This window comes from Crinia signifera, chromosome 3 (assembly GCF_055691185.1).
Source record: "Crinia signifera chromosome 3, ASM5569118v1, whole genome shotgun sequence".
In the NCBI taxonomy this organism is placed as follows: Eukaryota; Metazoa; Chordata; class Amphibia; order Anura; family Myobatrachidae; genus Crinia; species Crinia signifera.
Genome location: NC_139219.1, coordinates 219,594,406 through 219,619,051, shown reverse-complemented (window position 1 = coordinate 219,619,051; position 24,646 = coordinate 219,594,406). Strand labels below are relative to the sequence as shown.

General features: G+C 43.9%; 1 protein-coding gene and 1 pseudogene across 2 annotated transcripts in view; both read right to left on the bottom strand.

Annotated features, from left to right (window-relative positions):
• The window catches only part of DIS3L2 (DIS3 like 3'-5' exoribonuclease 2), a 291,824-nt gene that overhangs the window by 88,673 nt on the left and 178,505 nt on the right, over positions 1–24,646 (bottom strand). For both annotated transcript variants that reach the window (XM_083177472.1, XM_083177474.1), the window contains 2 exons: positions 22,973–23,080; positions 21,464–21,697 (listed from right to left, as the gene is read on the bottom strand). In XM_083177472.1, coding sequence (XP_083033598.1) covers positions 21,464–21,697; positions 22,973–23,080 — 342 coding nt within the window. The remainder of the gene's footprint in view (positions 1–21,463; positions 21,698–22,972; positions 23,081–24,646) is intronic.
• LOC146065468 (5S ribosomal RNA) lies at positions 9,895–10,014 on the bottom strand (annotated as a pseudogene).

The following is a 24,646-nucleotide window of genomic DNA, read 5'->3' as shown; positions in this document are numbered from 1 at the left end:
ACTCCATTCACTGGCAACCTGTAAAATGGTGAATCGTTTTCAAGATTGGCTTACTCACTTTCAAGGCCCTACATGACCAGGGCCCAAGGTACCTGCAGCAGCTACTGATCCCTTATGGTCCTACTCGATTACTACGATCCACTGAAGGACTACTAACAGTACCCAGAACATTTTGGCACCTCCTCTGGGAATGCACTGCGGTAAAGAAATTCTGGGATGAAGTAATACTAACCCTCATTCAAACAGGTATTCCCGCTTCCACCCTTAACCCTAAAAGCTGTATATTATCCATCTGCACAGATGTTGGTCTGAGCAAACATGACAAGTTGTATATATATAATATATGTGCAACTGCCAAAATGATGATAGCAAGAACCTGGCATTCTAAAACTGGTCCTGATTTTGTTGCATGGATAGCATTAGTTAATTACACAGTTTCACAGGAAAAATTTATATATTTAGGTAGGAATAAACTAAGCACATTTTTTAATATTTGGCACAGATGGAAAGCATCTGCTTATGCAACACGCTGAAAATCAGCAGTAAATAAAGTTTAAAACACTGAACATTATATGGGGTGTAGATCCCCCCCTCCTTTACTTACGTATCTTTATTCCCCACAAGGGGATTTCCCTTCTTTCCATTTCTCCCTTCAAAATTTTCTTCTTTAATTCACCCCCCCTCACCCCCCGGTCTTACCCATTTTTCACTTCGTCATGTTATATTCATTTTTATTATACGCACATGCACTTTAAAGTGTATATATAAGAACTATAAACTACTGCAACCGAACTATAGGACAATTCAGATGACCAGGGTAACATTGCTTATTGTATGTAATCAAGTTAATGTATATAACTCTAAATATCGGTGGGTGGGAGGGGGAGGCGGGATGTGGGGTGGGCGAGAGGTGGGGCGGGTGTGTCAAAAAGGGAAAAGGCCTTCTAATACATAAGCTTGTGTCAGTGCCATGTCTCTTCACCATTCACTAAGTGAATGAAATGCGGCAAATACCGCAACGTCCTCTTTGTCTTGTGTCATTGTATTGTGCAGATGGGGTGTTGTACACCCCACCTAATTGTTAATGTGTTGTTTTAAATGTTTCTGTTCTCTGTTTTTTCTTTTATACAAATAAAGATGAAATTAAAAAAAAAAAACAGTACCCAGAATCTCCCTGAATTCATCTGGGGGTCGAGCTTTCAACTTTGCTGCTCCAACTCTGTGGAACTCTTCCTCGCACAGTGCGAGAAGCGCCCACTGTAGAATCCTTTAAAAAATAGACTAAAGACATACTTATTTACTCAAGCATTTCACGGACATCTACTGTTAAGCTTGTTTTGTATTTCGAGCTGTAAAGACAATAGTGAAGCACTTTGAGTCCTATTGGGAGAAAAGCGCTATATAAATATCATTATTATTATTATTATTAACAGATCATTTTTGTGTATTCATGCATGCAAGATCATGTACAGGGTTTCTTAAAATTGTAACATCCCTACAAAGAGTTACTGTTCTCTTCATGAGATAACTGGGTGTGTTCTGTTCTAGATTCTTAGGAGACCAAATGCAACCCAAATTTTAGGGATGTCAATGTAAAACTGATGATATCACAGTAATAATGCCATCAAGCCCCTTTCTGCCAGTCACGGAGACAGATGTAAAGCTAAAGATTTGAAACTACAGCTTTCAGGACATTTGTTCATTTACCACACACGTTCACATGTGCTCCATACCTGTATGGAAGATAAGTATTTACCTTAGTTAATTACATGCACAATGTGTTCAGGAAAGAGGGTACTTTATTCATGTTAATTATTAATGTTTGACAAAATGCTTTATTTCTTAAGCTATTTAAGGGTGATTAAGGTAAAGTAATATTAAACAAACATGTTTCAGAAGATGCCAGTATTGCCTATGATATGGGGCCTTGAAATGCAAAAGGTTGACCACTGCTGTAGACCAAAGGAGGTCATTGCTGTAGTCAAGAGGTGGTTTTCTATTTATGTATACAAATGTTGACAGTCTATAAAGAAACCGTTATGGGAACATCTCCTAGCTTGACTAGGTGAGTCACTCTGAGATCCAGAACTGGTGGAATTTAGTTTACAGACCTATATTAATCAGAAAATTTGTGTTGTTCTATTTTTCCCATACAATTGGAGATTTCTTCTCTCCACCCACATACATTTAGGGGGATCAAGAACACTTCCGGAGGTAGCGCTGTGGAGATCCACATCTTGTTGTCTTGTGGTATACTTTTTTTGGGTGTGGTATCCCAATCCTTGTGGTATTTCCAGTAGCAATCTCTTTTGTGAGCGCAAGTAACTTTTGTCAATTTTTTGTACCAAGAGGTGGTGTGGGCCACTCCGGGGTATCAGGAAAATAGGACTCCTCCACAGTGACAGAAGCCAGGTGTTCCAGTGAGCACATGGTTAATGTCACTGAGGAGTCCTTAGTGATAAGGAGTCTCCGGGAGCAGCCCATATATTGCCAGAGTGAGGAATTTGGTGGACTACCTACATGAAGCCAAACTTCCCTTAGTGGGGCTCCCACAAGGCCACTCTTCCTTTACACAAAGCCATGCCACCATTTGCGGCCATGCCTTCAGCACCCATGGGGTCTCTTGGCCGGAGCAGGTGTCACCAACCCTGATGCCACCCATGATATAGACATTAAAGTATCATTGCTCTAGAGCATACATTAGGAGTGCAACTGATTAAGTTCTTTTTGCTTATTTTCTGTATTATAATACAGGTAAAAGAGAGTTAATCTATTAACACTGATCTCAAGTAGCGAGAATAAACGTACTCACTGAGAAATAGCTCTAAAATGAAAAGAACATCCAATCCATGAAAATAAGTTAAATAATAAAAAAATTAAAAAATTACTACACATAATCATGAAATCATTTAACTTTTTTGTACGGATTGTTATATGATAAAAAAGTGAAAGGAGTAGAATACCACTGTAATCAATGTCAAAACTGTTTTTCTCGAGCTACAATTGAGGTGGAGAGAAGAAGCAGCTTGATGATGGTCTATCGCGTGTTTTGGAAGCAGCGCTTGAGGCATCAAAATTTGTTTCTTGCAGGCCCTTTGGCTGCTCCCAAAGCCTAATTGCTCATGGATTCTAAATGTAGTGTTTTCATCTACTAGATGGGAAAAAGGCCCTACTGGCATTCATTCATTATATCAATGAATAACACTGTAGCCTTTCACGCACAAGCTGCTCTACAGATCAAGTAAAGTATCAGAGCTATGTTTTCACTGGATAGAAAAGAAAACCAAAAAAGTATTCTCTCATGAGAACACTTTAAGGGCGATATTCAATGCTGCCAGTGAGGATGGCTGGTTTTCGACGAGGATCACCAAAACAAGCTATCCTCGCCATCTAACCCCCTCTCGCTGGCTGTTAACCGTATTCTATGTTCCGGGGAAATCATTTCCCGGAAAGGCGAGGTTCGCCACAGATGCAGCGAGCCCGCTGCATATAGTGGTGAACCTGGCCATTTTGCTCGCCGCACTCGCCATTTCCACCTTGCTGAAAAGAACTCGAGTACTGAAATCAGAGCAGTAAAACAGATTTTTCAGGTGCCTTTTTCAAGAAGGGCAGAGCAGCTGAATAGAATTCTGCCAACACATAGTATACCCCAAAAAACAGTATAAAACCAATAGACTGTTTGAAGCGTGATGTACAAGGGTATGGAAAGGTTTTTGTACAAATCCTTATTAGATGGACTTAGATCCTCCAGGAGATATTTTACTGATGGGTATGGGTCATAGGGCTGACAAGAGGAAGGTCGACATGCACTAGGTTGTACAATGAAGGTTGACATGCCTGATAGTTGACATGGTGTTAGGTCAAGATTGATAGCCAAAAGGTCGACATTGGGTTTTTCACTTTATCTTTATCCCGAATATCGACACAGGCACTAAAAAAAGAGCACTATTTTATTCTCCCACCAAGTCCTAGTGGATGATAGGGCATGAAATACTGCATGTCGGCTCAAAAAAGTGAAAAGACCCATGTCAATCTAGTGACCGTGTTGACCTAATCCTATGTCAACCTTCAGACATGTCTACCTTAAGTGGTCGACCTAGTGACCGTATAGCTACACAGTTCTTTACAAAAGACACGGCAGGCTTTCAGAAAGAAGTAGTGAGCTCACTGCAAAGAAAATAGATAATTGCACTAAATAAAAACTATTTAGCAATTTACTATAAAAAAAACAAAAATACCAATACAAAAGTAAAATCGATAAAGCTCAAGATAAAATAAATGTCTACAGCAGGGGTGGCCGGACTTTTACAACCCGGGATCTACTTTTTGTACTAAATACATACCAGGGATCTACCCCTGTGTAAAATATACTCCTCCAAATGCAATACGTCCCTTACACATTATGCAACATGGAATGAGACAAACTTCACATTACAGTACGCCACACATGAGGAGCTAAAATTCACATTCTGACACAGGGAATGTCCCAGAAAATCACCTTCTGACACAGGGAATGTGCCCGAAATTCCCATTCTGACAAAGGGAATGTGCCCGAAATTCCCATTCTGACACGGGGAATGCACCCAATATTCCCATTCTGACACGGGGATTGTCCCCGAAATTCCCCTTCTGACACGGGGATTGTCCCCGAAATTCCCCTTCTGACACGGGGATTGTCCCCGAAATTCCCCTTCTGACACGGGGATTGTCCCCGAAATTCACCTTCTGACACGGGGATTGTCCCCGAAATTCACCTTATGACACGGGGATTGTCCCCGAAATTCACCTTATGACACGGGGATTGTCCCCGAAATTCACCTTCTGACACGGGGATTGTCCCCGAAATTCACCTTATGACACGGGGATTGTTCCCTGAAATTCACCTTCTGACACGGGGATTGTCCCCGAAATTCACCTTCTGACCCATGGCATGAGCCCAATATTCACCTTCTGACCCAGGGAATGAGCCCCAAATTCCCCTTCTGACCCAGGGAATGAGCCCCAAATTCCCCTTCTGACCCAGGGAATGAGCCCCAAATTCCCCTTCGGACCCAGGGAATGAGCCCCAAATTCCCCTTCTGACCCAGGGAATGAGCCCCAAATTCCCCTTCTGACCCAGGGAACGAGCCCCAAATTCCCCTTCTGACCCAGGGAACGAGCCCCAAATTCCCCTTCTGACCCAGGGAACGAGCCCCAAATTCCCCTTCTGACCCAGGGAACGAGCCCCAAATTCCCCTTCTGACTAGGGTGGCCAATCCCGGGATCGGCGGGATCCCGGGATTTGGCCCCCAAAACGCCGGGATTTCAATCCCGGGATTGGAGTTTCCAATCCCGGGATTTCGGGATTAGACTGCGCATGCGCAGTCTAATTCCGGGCAGCGTCTGAGCACTCGCTCAGACACTGCCCGGCATCTCCCATACCCGGAAATGTAGCAATGCACGCAGTGTGACGAGATCACGCTGCGCAGTGCACAGCCCGCCCATCCGCCCCGCCTTCCCGGCTCCCAGCGCCCGGCCAGCGGCCCTCCCAACCCGGCTCCCGACAACACTCTGCACCAGCCTGGCCGCCCACTCTGCAAAATGTAAGTAAATAGTGGGCGGCCAGGGTGTCAATGATATGTTCTGCCCGGTGCCGCTCATCACTGGAGGTTGCCAGTGCCACTACCGCCCCGTGGAGCTCAGAAACAGGTTGCCAGCCCGGGTCATGAGTCCTAGGGATGCCAATCCCGGGATCCCGGGAATCCCGGGATTGAGCATTTTTCAATCCCGAATCCCGGGATTGAAAAAATGCCTCGGGATTGGCATCCCTACTTCTGACCCAGGGAACGAGCCCCACATTCCCCTTCTGACCCAGGGAACGAGCCCCAAATTCCCCTTCTGACCCAGGGAACGAGCCCCAAATTCCCCTTCTGACCCAGGGAATGAGCCTTAAATTCACCTTCTAACCCAGGAAATGATGTCACATGTGCACCCGCGCACTGCCTCCCTGGAAACGCTGAAGCCTCTGTTCTGTCAGAGGCTTCAGCATGTGTAGGGAACTTGATCGCGATCTACCCACGGGACCTCCGCGATCGACAGGTAGATCGCGATCGACTTTTTGGCCACCCCTGGTCTACAGCATTAACACAATCATTTTGTTGCAGAGGCACTGCTGTCATTCCAGAATCTTTTGCAGGCTCCAAATTTACCCATTCTCTGCTAAACCTTCCATTTTAGCTCAAATTTTCTTACAGCTTGTTAACACCTCTGAATAATTGTCTACACAAGCTGGTTTCGCATAGATTATATTAGAAAAGTCAAAACTAAATGGTAAAAACTGCTAGTTGCACTGGCAGGTGTCTTAAACTGGTAGTTGCCAAACATGGATGACATTCCAGGCCTAAAAATATCAGGAATCAGAAAGCCTGCAAGGTGGAGAGTTCGGTAACAGTAAAGAATATGATGAAGTAACATCTACATATGTGTCCTAAAGTACCTTGCGTCTACACCAGGGATGGGGCACATTCGGCCCTCCAGCTGTTGAACTACACAGCCCATCATGCCCTGCTACAGTTTTGCTTTTTTGGTAATGCTAAAGCTGTTATTTTTCATGGTCTACGCGGTAGACTCCTGGCGCAATGGGGCTGTTCCAGAGGTAAAAGCATACAGCCTTAATTAATTTTTGGGATACATTGCAGGGCTGGATTCCTCTTCCTTCTCCCACCTGGCGGCAGCAGCAGCAGCAGGGGACGGAGGAACAGGAGAAGCTGAAGCATCCTCTGTTCTAGGTTATCCCTCCTCCCACCCGGCAGTGTCAGCAGCAGGTGACGGAGGAGACATAAGAGAAGCGGACGCCTCCTCCATCCTCCATGCCCTAGCAGCAAGAGACGGAGGAGATAGAGCAGAAGCTGGAGCCTCCTCCAGCCTCACCTAGGAACACCCGAAGCTCTGCCCCTGATCTCAATAAGCTCCGCCCCTGTCCTGACTGCCTGCAGTAGAATCCCCACATGCTGCCAGAGGGACAACTGGAGCACTGGCGTAATAAGGGTTCCGCTGCCCAAGCGGTGGCAGGGGGAGCAGGCTCCATAAGGACGCACGGTCCCGGTGCGGTAACCATACCGTGGGACAGAATAGGGTGGCGATGAAGCCCCAAGTGCTGGAACGCGGTGCAGGTGGGGGCTGTGCGGGAGCTCCTGCAGCCAGTGGTGTCTCTGTCTTGTGTTCTGACTCCTGCGCCGCCCAGCTGTGGCTTTCAAGTCTCCCACCATCCAGCAGCCAATCAGGAGTGGCATTGGAGGCTGCTGGACCGCGAGCTCCTATCGGCTCGCGGTCCAGCGGGAGACTTGAAAACAGCGGCGGACAGAGTTGCTTTGACGATACAGCTGGGCAGCACAGTGCTCTCTCTGCCCGGCTGTTGGAGCGGCCACGGCAGCATTTCACCCTTCCTAGGCAACGAGCATTTTTAGCGCCCCATGGCAACGACCAATTTCAGCCCCCCCCCCCCCATAGCAACGAGCAAACCAGGAAAACTTCAGCCCCCCCCGTGCAACGAGCAACTTTAGCCCCCCTTGGCAACGAGCAAACCAGGAAAACATCAGGCCCGCCCACCCCCCCCCCCCCCCCATGGGAACGAGCAACTTCAGCCCCCCTTGGCGACGAGCGAATCGGGAAAACTTCACCCCCCCCTTGGCAACGAGCAACTTCAGCCCCCCCCCCCGCAACGAGCAACTTCAGGCCCCCCCCCCCGGCAACGAGCAACTTAAGCCCTTCCCCCCGGCAACGAGCAACTGCAGCGCCGCCCCCCCCGGCAACGAGCAACTTCAGCCCCCCCCCTGGCAACGGGCAACTTCAGCCCACCCCCTGGCAACGAGCATGAAGCCCTCAGCAATGAGCATGAAGCTCAGTGGCACTTAGGTGTCAAATATGTAATGGGCATTACGGTGTGCTATATAGTCTGTAATGGGCATCACGATGTGTAGCACAATGTGTAATGGGCATTATGGTTTGTTATATAGTATGTAATGGGAATCATATGTAGCCTTATGTGTAATTGGCATCACGGCATGTGGCTTTATGTGTAATGGGTATTAAGAAGGTCCCTAAAGTGTGCAATGGGCATTACGGTGTTTGGTATGTGTGATGCCACGCCTCTTATTAGGTCATGCCCCCTTTACGCCGCGCAAGAGCCCAGTCTGCTACAGATTTATATATTTTACGGAGGGAGGGGGGCGTGCCAGAGACTTTTTTGCAGGGGGGGGATTTCAAGTACTGCAGTCCAGGCAGATGCAGTAAATTTTGTTTGGTCTATATACACCCAGAAGATGCTTCCATACCCCAAGGGAGTGGCTCGAGATAATGAAATTTGATCCAGATTCCTGCAGACCGGCCAGTGACATCAGCCCAAATGGCAAGTGTCAGCCATATTTGTTCACATTCTACAATGATTTTGGAAAGGAGATATACAAGAGAAAAATAAAAATACCTGTACCTCATTGAAGGTCTTAACTAATTGTACAGAGAGCTTGAGGAAACTTACAGCTGTGCAGGGTTAATACAAACATTAATTTCTGCTACCTGAACACGCCAGAAGGAAGTTTCAAAACTCCATATCTTATCTAAATTTCAGACAACCTCGTGAGCTGCATATAATTTGATCAGAGATATTCTAAAGGTTAATACGTTGTGGAAAAATTTATGCTCCAGTTTTATTCGTGTATGTCCACAAGTTTGCTTGAATACCAAGAAACCAAAAAGGTAAAACCATCATTCACTTAACTTGTGCTACTTTCACAATGCCTAAACGTTTAAGACCCGGTATTTCGAAATGGTATTTAAAAATGGGTCTGAGCCACTAAACCCCTGTCAAATTGCAGGTGAAAACCGTTTTAAATAGCATGTACTGTAAGTACCATTCACACTTTTAACCCCCAAGGAAAACGTTTCAAGCCATAGAAATAGAGCCATTCACACTGCATAAAAAATGGCTCTGAAATGGCTAGGACCCTGCTTTTTACCGGTATATCTTAAACGGTTATTTCTTAAACTGTTAAAGCACCCTGGAGCTTTCACAATGCAGCTGTCCCCATTTTAAAAGGCAAAAAAACCCCGGCAATATACCGTTTAAGAGCTGCAGAGTGAAAGGGGTATTGTACAGTAGTTGACAGTTTGTATAAACTGTAGTATTCACAATTGTTGTGTGTAATGGACATCACTACCCAGGAAGGGCAAAAAGAATGAGTAATAATGAAGAATTTTATTTTAATCCTGTGAACTTTAATTCAGAGCTTTGAGTTGCAATTTGCTGTAGGCTAGAAAAATTCACCAACTATAATTCAAGAATTTCTGGCTTGAATTGAAAACAGACAAACAAAAAGTTGCCAGAATAGTCAGTATGTCTGTAATAAAAATTAAAAAAAGAGCCCATTGATAGTGGATAGTCATCAACATTTTATATTAGTAAACAATAAACCTCAAAAAAGGGGGGGTCACACAAGGTGACAGAAAAAGGAAGAACGCAAAGGCTTTTTGGGGCACACTTTACTGAAAATTAGTTATAAAATTTAATACATAACTTTTAATGAATATTTAGAGCTAAAACAAATGTACTGAGTCAACAATTTGCACATCATAGATATTGTATGGGCATCAAGACAATTTGTGGCGAAAATGATAAAGGTAAATTTTGTGCTCCCTTGGTGATCAGTCAATACATTGGAAAATACAGGATATCTCAATTGGTAAGAGCAGAAAGGGTAGAAGACGCATGACACTTACCCCCTGCTGTTGATGTTAATATTGTTCCCGGTATAAAGAAAAAAATATATATTAATTTATTATATATTAATGGTGAAAAACAAAAAGGAGAAGAATAGGAGACTCCCTTAGTCGGACAAGGGTGTATCTGCTGTCCACGCTTAGTTACAGCAACTGGTATTCCCAAGCGGTCTCCCAGAGAGGTACTAGCCAGTCCAATCACTGCTTAGCTGCTGAGTGCGGGATGGAAATCAGGCGGACCAGTGATGTATGGCCGTATTTAACACAGATGAGAATACCACGATGTCTTATAATGGTAAGCCAAGGTGTGCTTCTGCTTTTTGCTCAGCAAGTACTCGATCACCCTGTTGCCTGGTGCATTGCAGGGGGAACAGGCTCACTAGAGCAAATGAGAGAGTCACAGAAAATTTAGGAGGGGTAGAGAAAAATGAATGGTTATCTGTGACACCCCTTCTGCTGTCCACCATCAATCACAAAGGTCAAATAGCGGATGAGAGAGATGGTAGTCACAAATAGAGCCACCCAGAAATAGAAAGAGTCCCAGGATTTGGGCTCAAAAAAATATATATTTGTACCCTTGTCTCCACTCCGGGAGTGGTACGGGCGGCGTCAGTATTAATTGACACTGATCACCACTCCATGCCGTAGGGATGGTTTAATGAGAAACAATAACTGTCAGTACCTTGGGTACATAGTCAGAGAAGTCACAATAAATGAATAAATTGTCACCCATACGGTAACCTATACACAAATATGGTCACATAAACTGCTGACTTTGAGCTAGTCAGAGTTAACAAGGGTGTAATCAGGATTTGGTGGAGAGTACAATAGTTAGGTATAGTTATAACAGATTGCTAATAATCAGAAAAAATATTAGAAAGAGTAATAGATGAGCAGGCAACCCATATAATGGTGATAACACTAACAGATTTCACACATATGGCTCTATTATCATTGTTACACACAGAGTTTGCGAATGCACAGGCTGTTCAGTATAATATTTAGAGCAATTAGCGTAGTTGGCATCAATAATTAGTGCAGCAGACAGCAAGATTTGAAACAGACAACCATCAGTGTAATAGATCTCATTAGTCTAACAGCGCAGGAAGGAAATAGCGCAGGGTATAGCCGCTGATAAAGCTGGCTACCGCGGCTGAGTTCACGCTGCACGTTCCGACAGAACACTGAGTGCAATGTCGGTGCAGGCTGTGCTCTCCAAGCCTGGCTAGGGCAGCAGATTGTTACCTGACCCGTGTGTGTGGGGTTCGGCTGGCGGTGGATTGCCTGAATGAACGTCGGTATCGTGGTAGCGTGGTAGCGGCAGCTGCGGTCTGGAAAGCAGGAGATTGAGCCGGGACTCGGCAGGAGGGGGGGCGTGTCAGAGGCGTGTACCTCTTACACGTGTTTCGCCGGTAGGCTTGATCACAGATGACGTCATCTGTGATCAAGCCTACCGGCGAAACACGTGTAAGAGGTACACGCCTCTGACACGCCCCCCCCCTCCTGCCGAGTCCCGGCTCAATCTCCTGCTTTCCAGACCACCGCTGCCGCTACCACGATACCGACGTTCATTCAGGCAATCCACCGCCAGCCGAACCCCACACACACGGGTCAGGTAACAATCTGCTGCCCTAGCCAGGCTTGGAGAGCACAGCCTGCACCGACATTGCACTCAGTGTTCTGTCGGAACGTGCAGCGTGAACTCAGCCGCGGTAGCCAGCTTTATCAGCGGCTATTCATAGCCACTATTAGCGGTTCCTTCTTTGACAGCCACTATATCATAGCTCTCACCCCCCCTTTTTGTGAAAGGGGCTCTGTGTGACAACCCATCTGTCAGTTACCCACAAAACTTCAGCGCAGTCTATATTGGAGACTTTACTATTATACCCTGCGCTATTTCCTTCCTGCGCTGTTAGACTAATGAGATCTATTACACTGATGGTTGTCTGTTTCAAATCTTGCTGTCTGCTGCACTAATTATTGATGCCAACTACGCTAATTGCTCTAAATATTATACTGAACAGCCTGTGCATTCGCAAACTCTGTGTGTAACAATGATAATAGAGCCATATGTGTGAAATCTGTTAGTGTTATCACCATTATATGGGTTGCCTGCTCATCTATTACTCTTTCTAATATTTTTTCTGATTATTAGCAATCTGTTATAACTATACCTAACTATTGTACTCTCCACCAAATCCTGATTACACCCTTGTTAACTCTGACTAGCTCAAAGTCAGCAGTTTATGTGACCATATTTGTGTATAGGTTACCGTATGGGTGACAATTTATTCATTTATTGTGACTTCTCTGACTATGTACCCAAGGTACTGACAGTTATTGTTTCTCATTAAACCATCTCTACGGCATGGAGTGGTGATTAGTGTCAATTAATACTGACGCCGCCCGTACCACTCCCGGAGTGGAGACAAGGGTACAAATATATATTTTTTTGAGCCCAAATCCTGGGACTCTTTCTATTTCTGGGTGGCTCTATTTGTGACTACCATCTCTCTCATCCGCTATTTGACCTTTGTGATTGATGGTGGACAGCAGAAGGGGTGTCACAGATAACCATTCATTTTTCTCTACCCCTCCTAAATTTTCTGTGACTCTCTCATTTGTTCTAGTGAGCCTGTTCCCCCTGCAATGCACCAGGCAACAGGGTGATCGAGTACTTGCTGAGCAAAAAGCAGAAGCACACCTTGGCTTACCATTATAAGACATTGTGGTATTCTCATCTGTGTTAAATACGGCCATACATCACTGGTCCGCCTGATTTCCATCCCGCACTCAGCAGCTAAGCAGTGATTGGACTGGCTAGTACCTCCCTGGAGACCGCTTGGGAATACCAGTTGCTGTAACTAAGCGTGGACAGCAGATACACCCTTGTCCGACTAAGGGAGTCTCCTATTCTTCTCCTTTTTGTTTTTCACCATTAATATATAATAAATTAATATATATTTTTTTCTTTATACCGGGAACAATATTAACATCAACAGCAGGGGGTAAGTGTCATGCGTCTTCTACCCTTTCTGCTCTTACCAATTGAGATATCCTGTATTTTCCAATGTATTGACTGATCACCAAGGGAGCACAAAATTTACCTTTATCATTTTCGCCACAAATTGTCTTGATGCCCATACAATATCTATGATGTGCAAATTGTTGACTCAGTACATTTGTTTTAGCTCTAAATATTCATTAAAAGTTATGTATTAAATTTTATAACTAATTTTCAGTAAAGTGTGCCCCAAAAAGCCTTTGCGTTCTTCCTTTTTCTGTCACCTTGTGTGACCCCCCCTTTTTTGTCAGTTATCAAGCTGAACATTTTGGGAGCACCGCCAACCAAACACCACTCCACATTTGTTTATTAGTGGTATCTACGTTGGTCATATCCGTTAAACGTACGTTATTATTATTACTTATTTCATGTTTATACCTGTGTCTTAATGGGTACCAAGGATGTATAGGACCTAGTTGTTAAAGTTCATCCAGCTATACCAGGTGGCTACATAGTTAGAGTCCTGATCACTCTCGAGGTTACCGCCAGGGCTTCTGCAGGTTTTAATGCTGTTCCCACAATCGCATGCTGCTTTTTCAGCTCTACCTCGATCAGTCTGTCCATTGGATCCTTAAATATATTAACATCCTCCAGGGGTAATGTAGTCATCTTAGAAGTACAGGCTACAGCCGCTTCCACATTAGGCGGCACCTCCCAGGCCAGCACCACCTCTTGATAAAACTGATACATCTTATTAACTTTTTTTTTTTATAAAGTTGATTGTTATTGACAAGAGTAAATGTGGTACAGCGTGATCAAATACATTGCACAGTTATTGAGTATATAAGTCTACACATTTGGCAAACATGGAGGTACTGTACAACATATCCAATAAATACCATCACATTATTGTATGATCTATGCAAGAATATCTGCACGTGTACATACAGGAAAACCTTTATTGTGAATTTCACACCCCCCCCCCCCCCCCCAAAAAAAAAAATTAAAATATAACCAAACATTAACATCAACCCAATAAACATAACGTATGGTAACTAGCTGGATGCCTTTTTACGCCAATTCTAATCGCGCTGTTAAGCGTATTATCCTCCACATTTCTGCCTTACTGCACGTCCGCCCGGCCTTTAAATGCTAGGCACTCTACCCGCTTAGTTAATGTCCTCCTATGTGTAGTACGGGGACTCCATCCATTTCGACCAAATTTTATCAAATTTAGCGCTGGCTTGCCTATTCATATAGACATATCGCTCATGAGCAATGGTGGAGTTTACAAGAGCACGGAAGGCAGATAATTCAGGACCACTGGTGGCCATCCATGAGCGGGCAATAATGACCTTAGCCAAAGCACATACATTTATAACCTATAGTAGTTCCGCTCGAAGTAGAGCCCCCTCCTCGGCAGCTCCCAACACACATAGCTTTGGTGTTAATAAAAAAAGCCAATGTCCTTTGAGCTTGATGCACCCTAAGCCAAAATTCCCTATCCAGCGGGCATTCCCATAACAGATGCCAGAAAGTACCCACCCCGGACAAGCACATCTTATTAACTTTTAATGGAACCGCAATCCTTTTATCAGGATGCCTCCATTATTCTAGTACTAAGTCTTCAAGAGACTGTGGCAAGGGGAAAACTTTCCCCTTCTTTCTTTTTTCCTTAAACAACAGATCTTGCCATTTCAAATCCTTCTGAGGATCCTCGATATTCAGAGGTTTATGAATCCGAGTCAAATGATCTACTAAATCAGGGTTAAAGCGAGAATCTGCCTGTGCAGGTGTCTCCCTCCTCACAGCACACCTCCTCAGCACCTGTTAATGACTTTTCAGCAGTGTCTCCCGTATCCTCACTCAAAGCTTCTCTACTCCTTGTGCCAGACATTTGGCCAAACCCTCTTTTTTCACTAATGTGTCTGCTAGAGCAGATTTTGGCATGACCACTAAATCACTCCACTGTGAAATGGGTAACTGTTGCGGTATCTTGCAAAAAGGAGGGTGATCTACTGTGCTCACTCGGGTATTCGTGTCTAAGAGGCGCTGCTCTAGCCAATCCCTTTTTGTTATTTTAGACGTTACTATTTGGATGGGCTTGAGCGCAGCCTACGTATGTGGTAAGTGCTTGATTTTGGTTTTGTCGGGGATCTCCTAAGGGTGACACAGCTCTGAAAAAATTCCCGCAACAGGGGACCCCTTTTAGGTGTATATTGAAAACACCAATTAAACGAACATCCCAATTATTAACCTTTTATCAATACCTCACATCTTATTGTAAAAATAAAAAGCAATCATCTACATAAACCCTCTTTTTTCATTCCTCATTTCTATCCATTTCCACACCAAAATCAAGCACTTACCACGTACACAGGCTGCGCTTAAGCCCACCCAAATAGTAGCGGTATCTTGCAAGCCTCACAAGGTAGCGCCTTTTCACAAAAAGCGATCTCGCGTGTCATTTTTTGTGTTTTGCCTTGCTGGTCTCTGACCTGACAACCACAGAAAAAAATACCCACTTACTGGCTGTCCATCACAAAAAAAGTCCAACATAAAATGTAATAACCACCAGTGGCATACCCCAACTTTAGTAGAAGGCCACTTTTCCTCCCTCCTTTTTTTATCGGCGTGCTTGCCCCAGACACCAGCCGGTACCAATGTTTTCTTTGCTGCTGCACCAACCATAATTATGTTAAACACTATCACATCCAGCCCAGGTTCTGAAAATCTTGTAGGTACTCACTACCTCCTTAAGTAATTCAGCTAGGCCTCCGGCAGAGAGTACTGGCTACAATGAGATTCGATAGCCAGCACAACTAGTGCAGCAGCCAGTCAGCTTCTCAGTGTCTCCACGTGCCTCTAGTGGTTCCCAATGCACTTCCTTATGCCTGTGAGCGGCACTCGCTGATCACATTTGCTGGCTTTTGCCATGGATTAACCCGGGCAAGGCGCTTGCGGCTGATGTCATCACTAGCCACGCCTGAGGACGCCACCACGCTCCAGCCACCAGAGAACCAGGGGAATGGCCTGCAGGACATAGCAATTGCTTAACTAGTGCTACAGAAGGCTGGCTCCCAGCTTTTCCTTCCTACCGGGATGAGCACAGCGGTGGCAGGGGAATTTCCATGCGAGGTAACCCACCTATCCTCCTTTCCGGAAAGGAATAAAAGACAAGGAGGCCAGGATGGGCGGTGCCTTTTATGGGCCAGTATCTTTTTCCTTTCCTATTCGTACCCAGAAGGAGAGCACCCAGTTATAAGTGCTGCCATCGGGAGGTAGAGGAAAATATGCTCAAACAGTGTTCTAATATGTTTGATTCTTTACTTCAACTCTGAGCAATCTACAGTATGTTTAAAGCTGGCAATACACTAGGGTGATTTTGGCCGATTTCGATGCATCAGGCTTAGAAATCGAATTAATTCGGGCAAATCGCATGTGTTTAAGATCTGATCCGCGGTCCTGTGGACATCAGATTGGCTCCCCTAGATTACAAGTGCTGCAAGGAGGATCTGTCAGATCAGAGTCTATGGCAGCACTTGCATGCAAAATGACCACTGCCCGGGATACTCAAGGTGGTTCAATGGAGAACAGCTGCAACACCCCTCTTTAGGAGAAGTTGCTGTAAACCTGGCAGCATATAAAGTACTGTACATTCAGGTGCTAAGCAAAAAGTATGGTTTAGCCTATGTTCACACCTTCAGCTGTCATTTCATCAACTGATTCAGCGGTGTCAGACTCATTATTATATAAATTAGGTAGTCACAGAATGATCATCATCAACATTTTCTATACAAGAGGACAACCGATCAGTCATTGCCATGGATGAATACAGCTTTGCAGATTGTTATTGCTAAGTAGTGCCTATTTTTGTAGGATCCATCACACTGAGGGTAAAAGTCGAGGACTAGACTATATAACTGGTGTTCAGCAGCTACAAGTTTTCCAACTCGTGCTATTGTAATTGGACCATTTGCTACAACATTATGTTCAAGCATCATATTAAACCTAGAGGGGCAGATGTATTAAGCTTTAACAAGAGATAAATCCAAGGGTGATAAGGAGAGATCAATGTCCAGCCAATCACCTGCTTACTGCCATGTTACAGGCTGTGTTTGAAAAAAGTCAGTAAGGAGCTGATTGGCTGGACGTTTATCTCTCCTCATCACCCTCACATTTATCTCTTGTTAAGGCTTAATACATTCCTCATTTCTATCCATTAGGAGAAAAGTGCTATATAAATACTATTACTATTAATAATAAACTCCTTTATATGGGTTTTCGAAATAGAGTTATTTATATGCAGCCATTAATTCATGATCCAAGTCCCTAATTTGGTGCACCTTATTTAACATAAAAATTAACTTAATTGAAAAGAGTAAAATTGCGAAATATTAAAAGACACACAACATATAATTGAGAAAAAGACAGACAACAATAGTGTTAGTAAAATAAGGTGGCAAGCGAGCAGCACACTGTATAACACTTAGGGCAGTGTTTAATGAGGCCAATTCGTCATGTTTCATGGCGAATTTGTGCTATTTTCACTTTGGAAGGTGATTTTGTGTGTCAGAAAGTGAATCACCCTATTCAACGTGAACTTTTCACCATCTGTGAACAGTGAATAATGGACAATTTGCTGTCTGGTAGTCTCTGCAACTCGGCGTGGTTTTTCAATGTGATTCGCCGTGAGTGTATTCAATGAGAAGATGGCGAATTGCTTTCTAAGTGATTTTTGTCGTGTGTCAGTGTAGCAAGCGCCATCTTTTTGTGGTGAAGTGGAATGGGAACTTTTAAAATAATGGGTTTTTTTTTACATTTGGTGTCAGAAAATCAGGAATGTTATTCTGTGAAGGGACATGCTATTTTTATTCATGTGCTTTCAGCACATGAATATATATTTAGTTAAAAAAAATATATATATATTTTTTTTTACACAACAGCCAGCAGGGAACCGGGAGTTGCTCATTACATATTCATATATTCACTTCTCCCGATCGGGACCAGTGTTAGCGGCTCCTACCCGGTCCCCTGCTAGTTCTCCCGGGGGGCAGCTTGTGCTGCCTGGGTCCCGGGGAGCTCTCCTACCACCCACATACATTCTGTGGCAGGCAGGGAGAATGCCATCTCCCTGCCTGCCGCCGTCCCCCGGATCCCTGCGGCGTTAAGATTAACCGTCAGGGGCGGCGAATCTTAGTCACATTGAATAGGGTGGAGGGACTGGTGACGGCGAATCTCCATACATGGCGAATCGCCTTAAAAACATGGCGATTCCACGGCGAAGGAAAAAACTGATTCACTGTGGGTGGCGAAAAAGGTAATTGAATTCTGCCCTTAATATTTTAAATAAAGTTTTGACAATTACCAGTGTTTTTTATTTCAATTAGATAGCTTTGCATATGTTATCTGTGTATCGTGTTTTGGGACCGTAATAAGACACTTCAGAGCATGGTATTATTTAGTATTTAAATATTTGACACCGTAAAGGACACCACACACTTGTTGGAATGTCAGTATAGGTGCTGGCGTTTGAAGATAACAGAGAATTTAAAGCAGCGGCAAAGCACGTCAGATATTGTCAATTACCTAACGTGATGAGGGCTGCATATGAAACAATAAGCTAAATGGTCAGCAGTAATATACTCCATTGAGGGGTTAAAAACTGAATAGTGGCTGGTCTCTTAAGGCGTTTGAATGTTCCTATTGCGGCCTGCAATGAGGAGAATGACCGGTCGGGGTATGGCTACACTGTCTATCAATCACTGGTGCCAATGAACTAGTCAGGGTGCTCGGAAGTGCCAGTTATAAATCTCACACACTAGGCGCAAAGACTTCTACTACCCTTATAAGGGCTGTATTGTCAAAGTGCTGGAACGTCTACAATCAAAATAATGAATGTGTCAGCATGCCGCTCTGCTTGCACACCGCTTAGCTTCGTCAGGGCCTTCACTAGAAATACCAGCATTGCTCCCATTCGTTTTATAAATTAAAAAAAAAAAGTGTAATTAAAGATTATATTTCCTATAAAAAGGTAAACATTACAGGTCATTTTGATTAATCGAAATGTTTGCTTGCCAATTTTTACACCTATTTTGACAAATTCACTTGGTACTCAAAGGGTTAAGCACCCTTTAACAGTGCACAAACTCCCCCCAAAAAACAAAATCTCACATTGAACTTCAAAGTTCGGAAGTACCAGTACGCAAGAAACAAGTTTTTAATTTACCATTAATATTACCGTCCATAGGTATATGAATGTTATTCAGATGATTATATCAGAGGAAGTTCAAAATCAACCTTTTTTTAATTTAAATATCAGTTTGATGCTTTTAAGCACCAGACAACAGTGCACGGAAACCACAATGACACGAATGCCACACTCTGAAGTGAAGTGAAGCCCCAGCAAGAATTTAGTGCTTCACAAATGCAATTTATTAACATAAATATAAAAGCTAGTTGACAATTTTCCTATATTCTGGATTGAAAGCAAAAATAATTATAACAGACTGATCTCGTCTCCCCAAACAAGGGACAGCGTGATTATGTCATTCTACAGCAAAGGAAGGGGGAATTTGCAGAAGGACTTGTGCAGGCCTGCTGCTGGATGAACCACTGATAAGCTCATCACTGAGACTATGCAGCTGTCACTATCCGAGCAGAGATTCAAGTGGGTGAATGCATTCAGCCATGCAACACTTTGATGTGCAACCGTTTGCATGTAATTTAGACTCTAGAAAGGCATATTACTACAAAAGAAACCAATGCTGCGCATAGCCCTCTAATGAATTAACCATCTTACACGAAGAAGGATCAAGTAGGTTAAACAAAAACAAAAAAAAAGAAAGCAAACAAAGCCAAAGTAACTTGCACAAAGGGGTCTGATTCAGACCTGTTTGCAAGGATGCAATTTTTGCAGATGGACAAAACCATGCTGCACTGCAGGTGGGGCAGATGTAACCTATGCAGAGAGTTAGATATGGGGGAATTATTTTTTCTGTTCTGGCTGATTTATTCTTTCATTGCATTTTCAGATTTCAGTTTGAACACACCTCACCCAAATCTAGCTCTCTCTGCCCATGCTTGCAACTAGGGAAGTCAATCCCGGGGCCTTTTTTCAATCCCGGAATTCGGAATTGAAAAATGCTCAATCACAGGATTTCTGGGATTCTGGGTTTAGCTTCCCTATTAAAAAAAAAAAAAGCCCCTGCTGCCTCACATTTACCTTGCCAGGAGGGTGTGCGGCCGGGAGCCAAGCGGGTGTGTGGCCGAGAACCGCATATGTGCTGCCATATGGGGCTGGGCAGAGGTGAGCATGCGCAGTCTAATCCCGAAATCCCATCCATTTTGGGGCCAAATCCCGGGAATGGCCACCCTACTTGCAACCCTCCCAGAATGGCTGGAAGGCTCCTGAAATTGGGTCTGTCTTGGCCCCCGGAAAGGTGAGCAAGTCTCCAGTTTGCTGGGCAGAGCCCCCGCACCCCCCTTCTCCACTGATTCAATTACCGCAAATCACAGGTCCGCTGAGAGGAGGTGGGGCTAAAATTACACACTAGCCACATTTTGCGTCATCTAAGCCCCGCACCCTCTCCACAAGCTGCAAATCACAGAGTTTTATGGCATGGGGGAGGGGCCAAGTGACGCGTCTGAATTAGGCCCTTAGACTTCAATGTAACTATGATTTGTCTCATTTCATCACAAGGGTTTCTCTGCCACATACTGTATGCACTGGATTAAGCATATAAAAACCAGGCAAAGTCAAGCCAGTGTGAAGATCTGGGATGTTCTATACATTTTCCAACTATGGGGAGGTATTCATTCACGGATGATATTTCCGCCAGCAGTAATACAGTCAGTTTCTGACAAGATTAGGGAGAATTGAGTTTCAACCTATTCAATGGGGTATATTCCATGCCAAACAGGCAAGCTATGACTATGAGAAGTACCTATTGCTCGCCGTCATAGCCCGACCTTAGTATTTAACCCACCCCCTGCACTCGCTGTTCCCACCTTGTTGGCTCGCGGCTATATGTAGCAGGTTCGATGCATTAGCATTAGGATTTTACTTGAACATAGAATTGGGTGAGTGGCCGGCGAGGGGGTTAAACGGTGAGGATGGCTTGTTTTCAGCGATCCTTGCCGAAAACAAGCCATCCTCGCCATAAAACCCCCTTGCTGGCCGCATTGAATGTCAGAAAATCCATGGATCAGGCTGATAGTCATAAATGGCACCGATTGTTCTCGTTAATGTAGATTTGACTTTAAATACAGTCAAATCTGAATAAGGGGAGTCTATACTGATGGCTGATATTTCCAACCATTGAATACCCCCTAAAAACTAAATCCTGCTGCAAAGCTGCAGGTGGACATTTCCTGCAGATGCTTGGGGCAGTCTTCCAATACATATAGCACCAAGCTTTGGTCACGTCCTGTTATTATTGCAGAGAACCTCGAGGAACTTGCAGGCCGCAAATCTGTGATGGTAATTCATAACCCTATAAATATTTAAGCTTGCCACATGCAGCAATGTTACTGATGATACTGACATTTTTACCTGAAATAATAATAAAAATGGAACGCCAGTCAGGGAAAATTAATAAGACTTTAAACAAACTCGCAAATAACTGTGCACCACATAAGTTGACAGAAGAGTCAAAACTGAGAATTTGGAGAAACACAAATTATGGTAACAGCAAGGTTTCTTACCTGGTCTAATCTCAAGGCCCCCTCCTCAAAACGCTGTTTGCGTAAATTTTGTGCAATCAGATGAAGGTTGAATGTAGCCTGGTGGATCTCATCAATCGTATGTTCAGGAGACACTGGGGGCAGCTCATCTGCGCAGAGCAGTTTATCTGGATTCTCAATCATGCTTTGCGCGTGATCATAACTTAGCTTCACGCAGGAGCAGATAACACTTCGGCCAAACCACTCTTTTAAAATCTGAAGGAAAACCAGGGAAAAAAAAAACGTTACGCCATTTTGTAAACTCTCTTTTGCAAAATGCATATATAGAGTTCAGGCACAGACAGAAACCTTTCAGAACAAAATGTAATATTCAATTTCAGAAACAAGTAAAGTAAAGGAGCCAAATCGCAACCATTGTGGTTGACAGAATAAGTGGAGAGTGTGGGTAAGTTGCCATCAGCGTGAAAGAAGGCCAGAAGAGAATTGTAATGTAGGAAGGGAGATTAGCTGGCTGGATCCATGTTCTTTTGAGAAGCCCCAAATATTACGAGTGGTTGACATTAAAGCCATTCAGGAGAGGGTTGCAAATAAAATGCAAAGGAAACTAATTTGTCTGAGGTGGGCAGCCAAGTAGTTTAAGATCTGCATCTAAAGGGGGTTTGTTATGTGGAGACAGACCAAAGGTGGCTTATTGACAAAGATTCTGGAGAGATGGGAAAGCTGCATAGTAGACCTGGACCTTAAAAGAGGAGTTTTCAGAGAGCAGTCGTCATAATGCCAATGATGACGTTCAGCTACAAAATAATTAGAATTCTAAGGGCAGATGATCCATTTTAATTCTACTAAAAGGCCTGGGAAAACATCTGAATGTAGACATAAGAGCCCAAAATACGAAGCCACAGATATTTGATGTTCTTTTATATATATTTATATCTATAGACAGATGATAGAAAGTCTAATTAGGCCTATGTAATATTCTAGGTTAAACAGTCTTGACAAAAATTTGAAAAATAATGTCTAATAATTTCAATGTCTATTAGGAGGATAGCCACCGAAAACACCCATTTTGTAATGTATATATGGGTGATTGGAGATATGTGCTGTTATTTTTTATTGCAAAAGTAGTCCCCATAGCTGCTAAAAAACAGATTTTGCTATGCTTTGGTACCGAACCAAACATACAGACATATGGTGAATGCCATTGTAGCCTGTGGGCCCCTTCATCTCTTATTGTCAGATGGCAGTAGCCACTGTAGTACAGAGCACCATAATATCGTATTGTCTAAACCTGACAATAAACATGCTACAAGAAGTTAAATGATTCACCAGTGAAGATTCAAGAGCTTCCCCAATCTAGATAAAAGCCACTCTGATCTTCCAGCTCTTCTAGCATATACACAGCTCTGTTTTTCTTTTAAGTGTGGAACAGAAGATATCGGTATAGATGATATTGATCTATATCTAGATTTCTAAACCAATTGAAGAGAAATATAAAAAAATATTATGCAGACACATATGGTACACCCTTACCTTTCCCTGTGGAGTGATTTTCCATATAACAGAAAAAGTAAGTCTATCTGACATCGGGTTAAGACTGCAAAGCTCTTCACATAGAAGTCTAGGTAACATTGGGATCACCTGCAGGAACAAATAAGATATAAGTGACTTCAAATACAGATAGGATCAACACATGAGCAGCACTCACTTAGGTCTCTTGGCCAAGCCAAGTGATAGCTTAATACAGTAACTAGAACCTTTAAAGGATCCAACTTCCCCCAGCCTTTGTCACTGTAATGCCCCTTAGGGACCAGAGAGAGAGGGGAGTGAAAGTGTCAGGGGGCAGACAGACAGGAGGGGGCACGGACAGAAAGACAGGACAGGAGGGAGCACGGATGGACAGGCTGGACCCTCTGGCTAGAATTTTCAGAATCATTTTTTTTTATTGTTTTATCATTAACTGCTGAAACGCTGGGTTGGGGCCCGGCATTTTACTTACTGGGAGGGAGTGGGGGAGGGGACAAAGCCGCTTTTGAGAATCCAGAAGCTGCTGACAGACTGTGTAAGCAAAACCAGTGCATGCGTCCGTTATGTGTGCACTGGATTTAGTACAAAAAGTGGGTTTGCCTCCCGCTTCCCTCCCAGTAAATATACTGCAAGTGTAGATACCCTCTTCATCACCAATGTAAACACACCCTGCCAAACTAACTGCGAAAGTCACGTTTTTATATGTCCACACACTGGCCTGGTGATCTATATCTATCTATGTATGTTCTAAAATTATATTTGATGAAAAATAAAAATCTCGGTTAAGTACAGTATCGGACCTTTAAGAGCAATGGTCACCCTTCATACAACTAAACAGAGTAGTACTGTAATGTGCGCCAAATAAACCATGCAAAAATACAGTTGAAGCCCCTCTCATTCTTGCTCGGCTCTCACCAGAACGTCCCCACTGGTGAGAGCTGGCGGAGAGGCACTCCATTAGACTAGGACGCGCATGGGTCCCAGTCTCTCAGCGGCGGGACCCTGCCCGTCTCCGCTTCAGGGACGGGCAGGGTTAAGGGGGGGTTTGTCGCGGCGATGAGGACCGCCGGTGGTGTCGGGGGAGGCGGCTGGGGGCTCTGTTGCCACGGGGCCCCTGCAAATATGAATTGCACTCCATCTGTACTGTAACGTTAATATATTTAATTGAAATGACTTGCCAGTGTCACCATGAATCATGGCATGGCAAAGAAAATCACAAACTGCAAAAGGAAAGAAACCTCAATAATACCCAGGTTGGACCCAGGTCAGTGTTGGTGTAAAAGGGGCCAACCCAGGTCCAGTTACAATGGAATCCTACCCAGGTCCTGACCAGGGTAGAACACTGGCTGGACCTGCGTCGTAGGCTGTGTAAATGGACCCATACTCATTTGGATATTTTTCTTTGGCAAATATAAGAGCTTCTAACTTTTTTCTGTAGCTTTGCTACAACAGTAACATGGGTCCATTATATGTGATTTCAATAAAGGTTTTTTTTTTTTAAACAAACAAACAAACATGAGACTCAATCAGCACACCCTAAGTAAAAGTGCGTAAACACTGGGAGATATAATGAACGATCTCGCCCAATTTGGCTCTGAGCAATATTGTTCAAATTATCAGCCAATATGTATGCTCCAAATGACGAACGTTGCATGGTCAGTAGGGGTCCCAGTGACATCA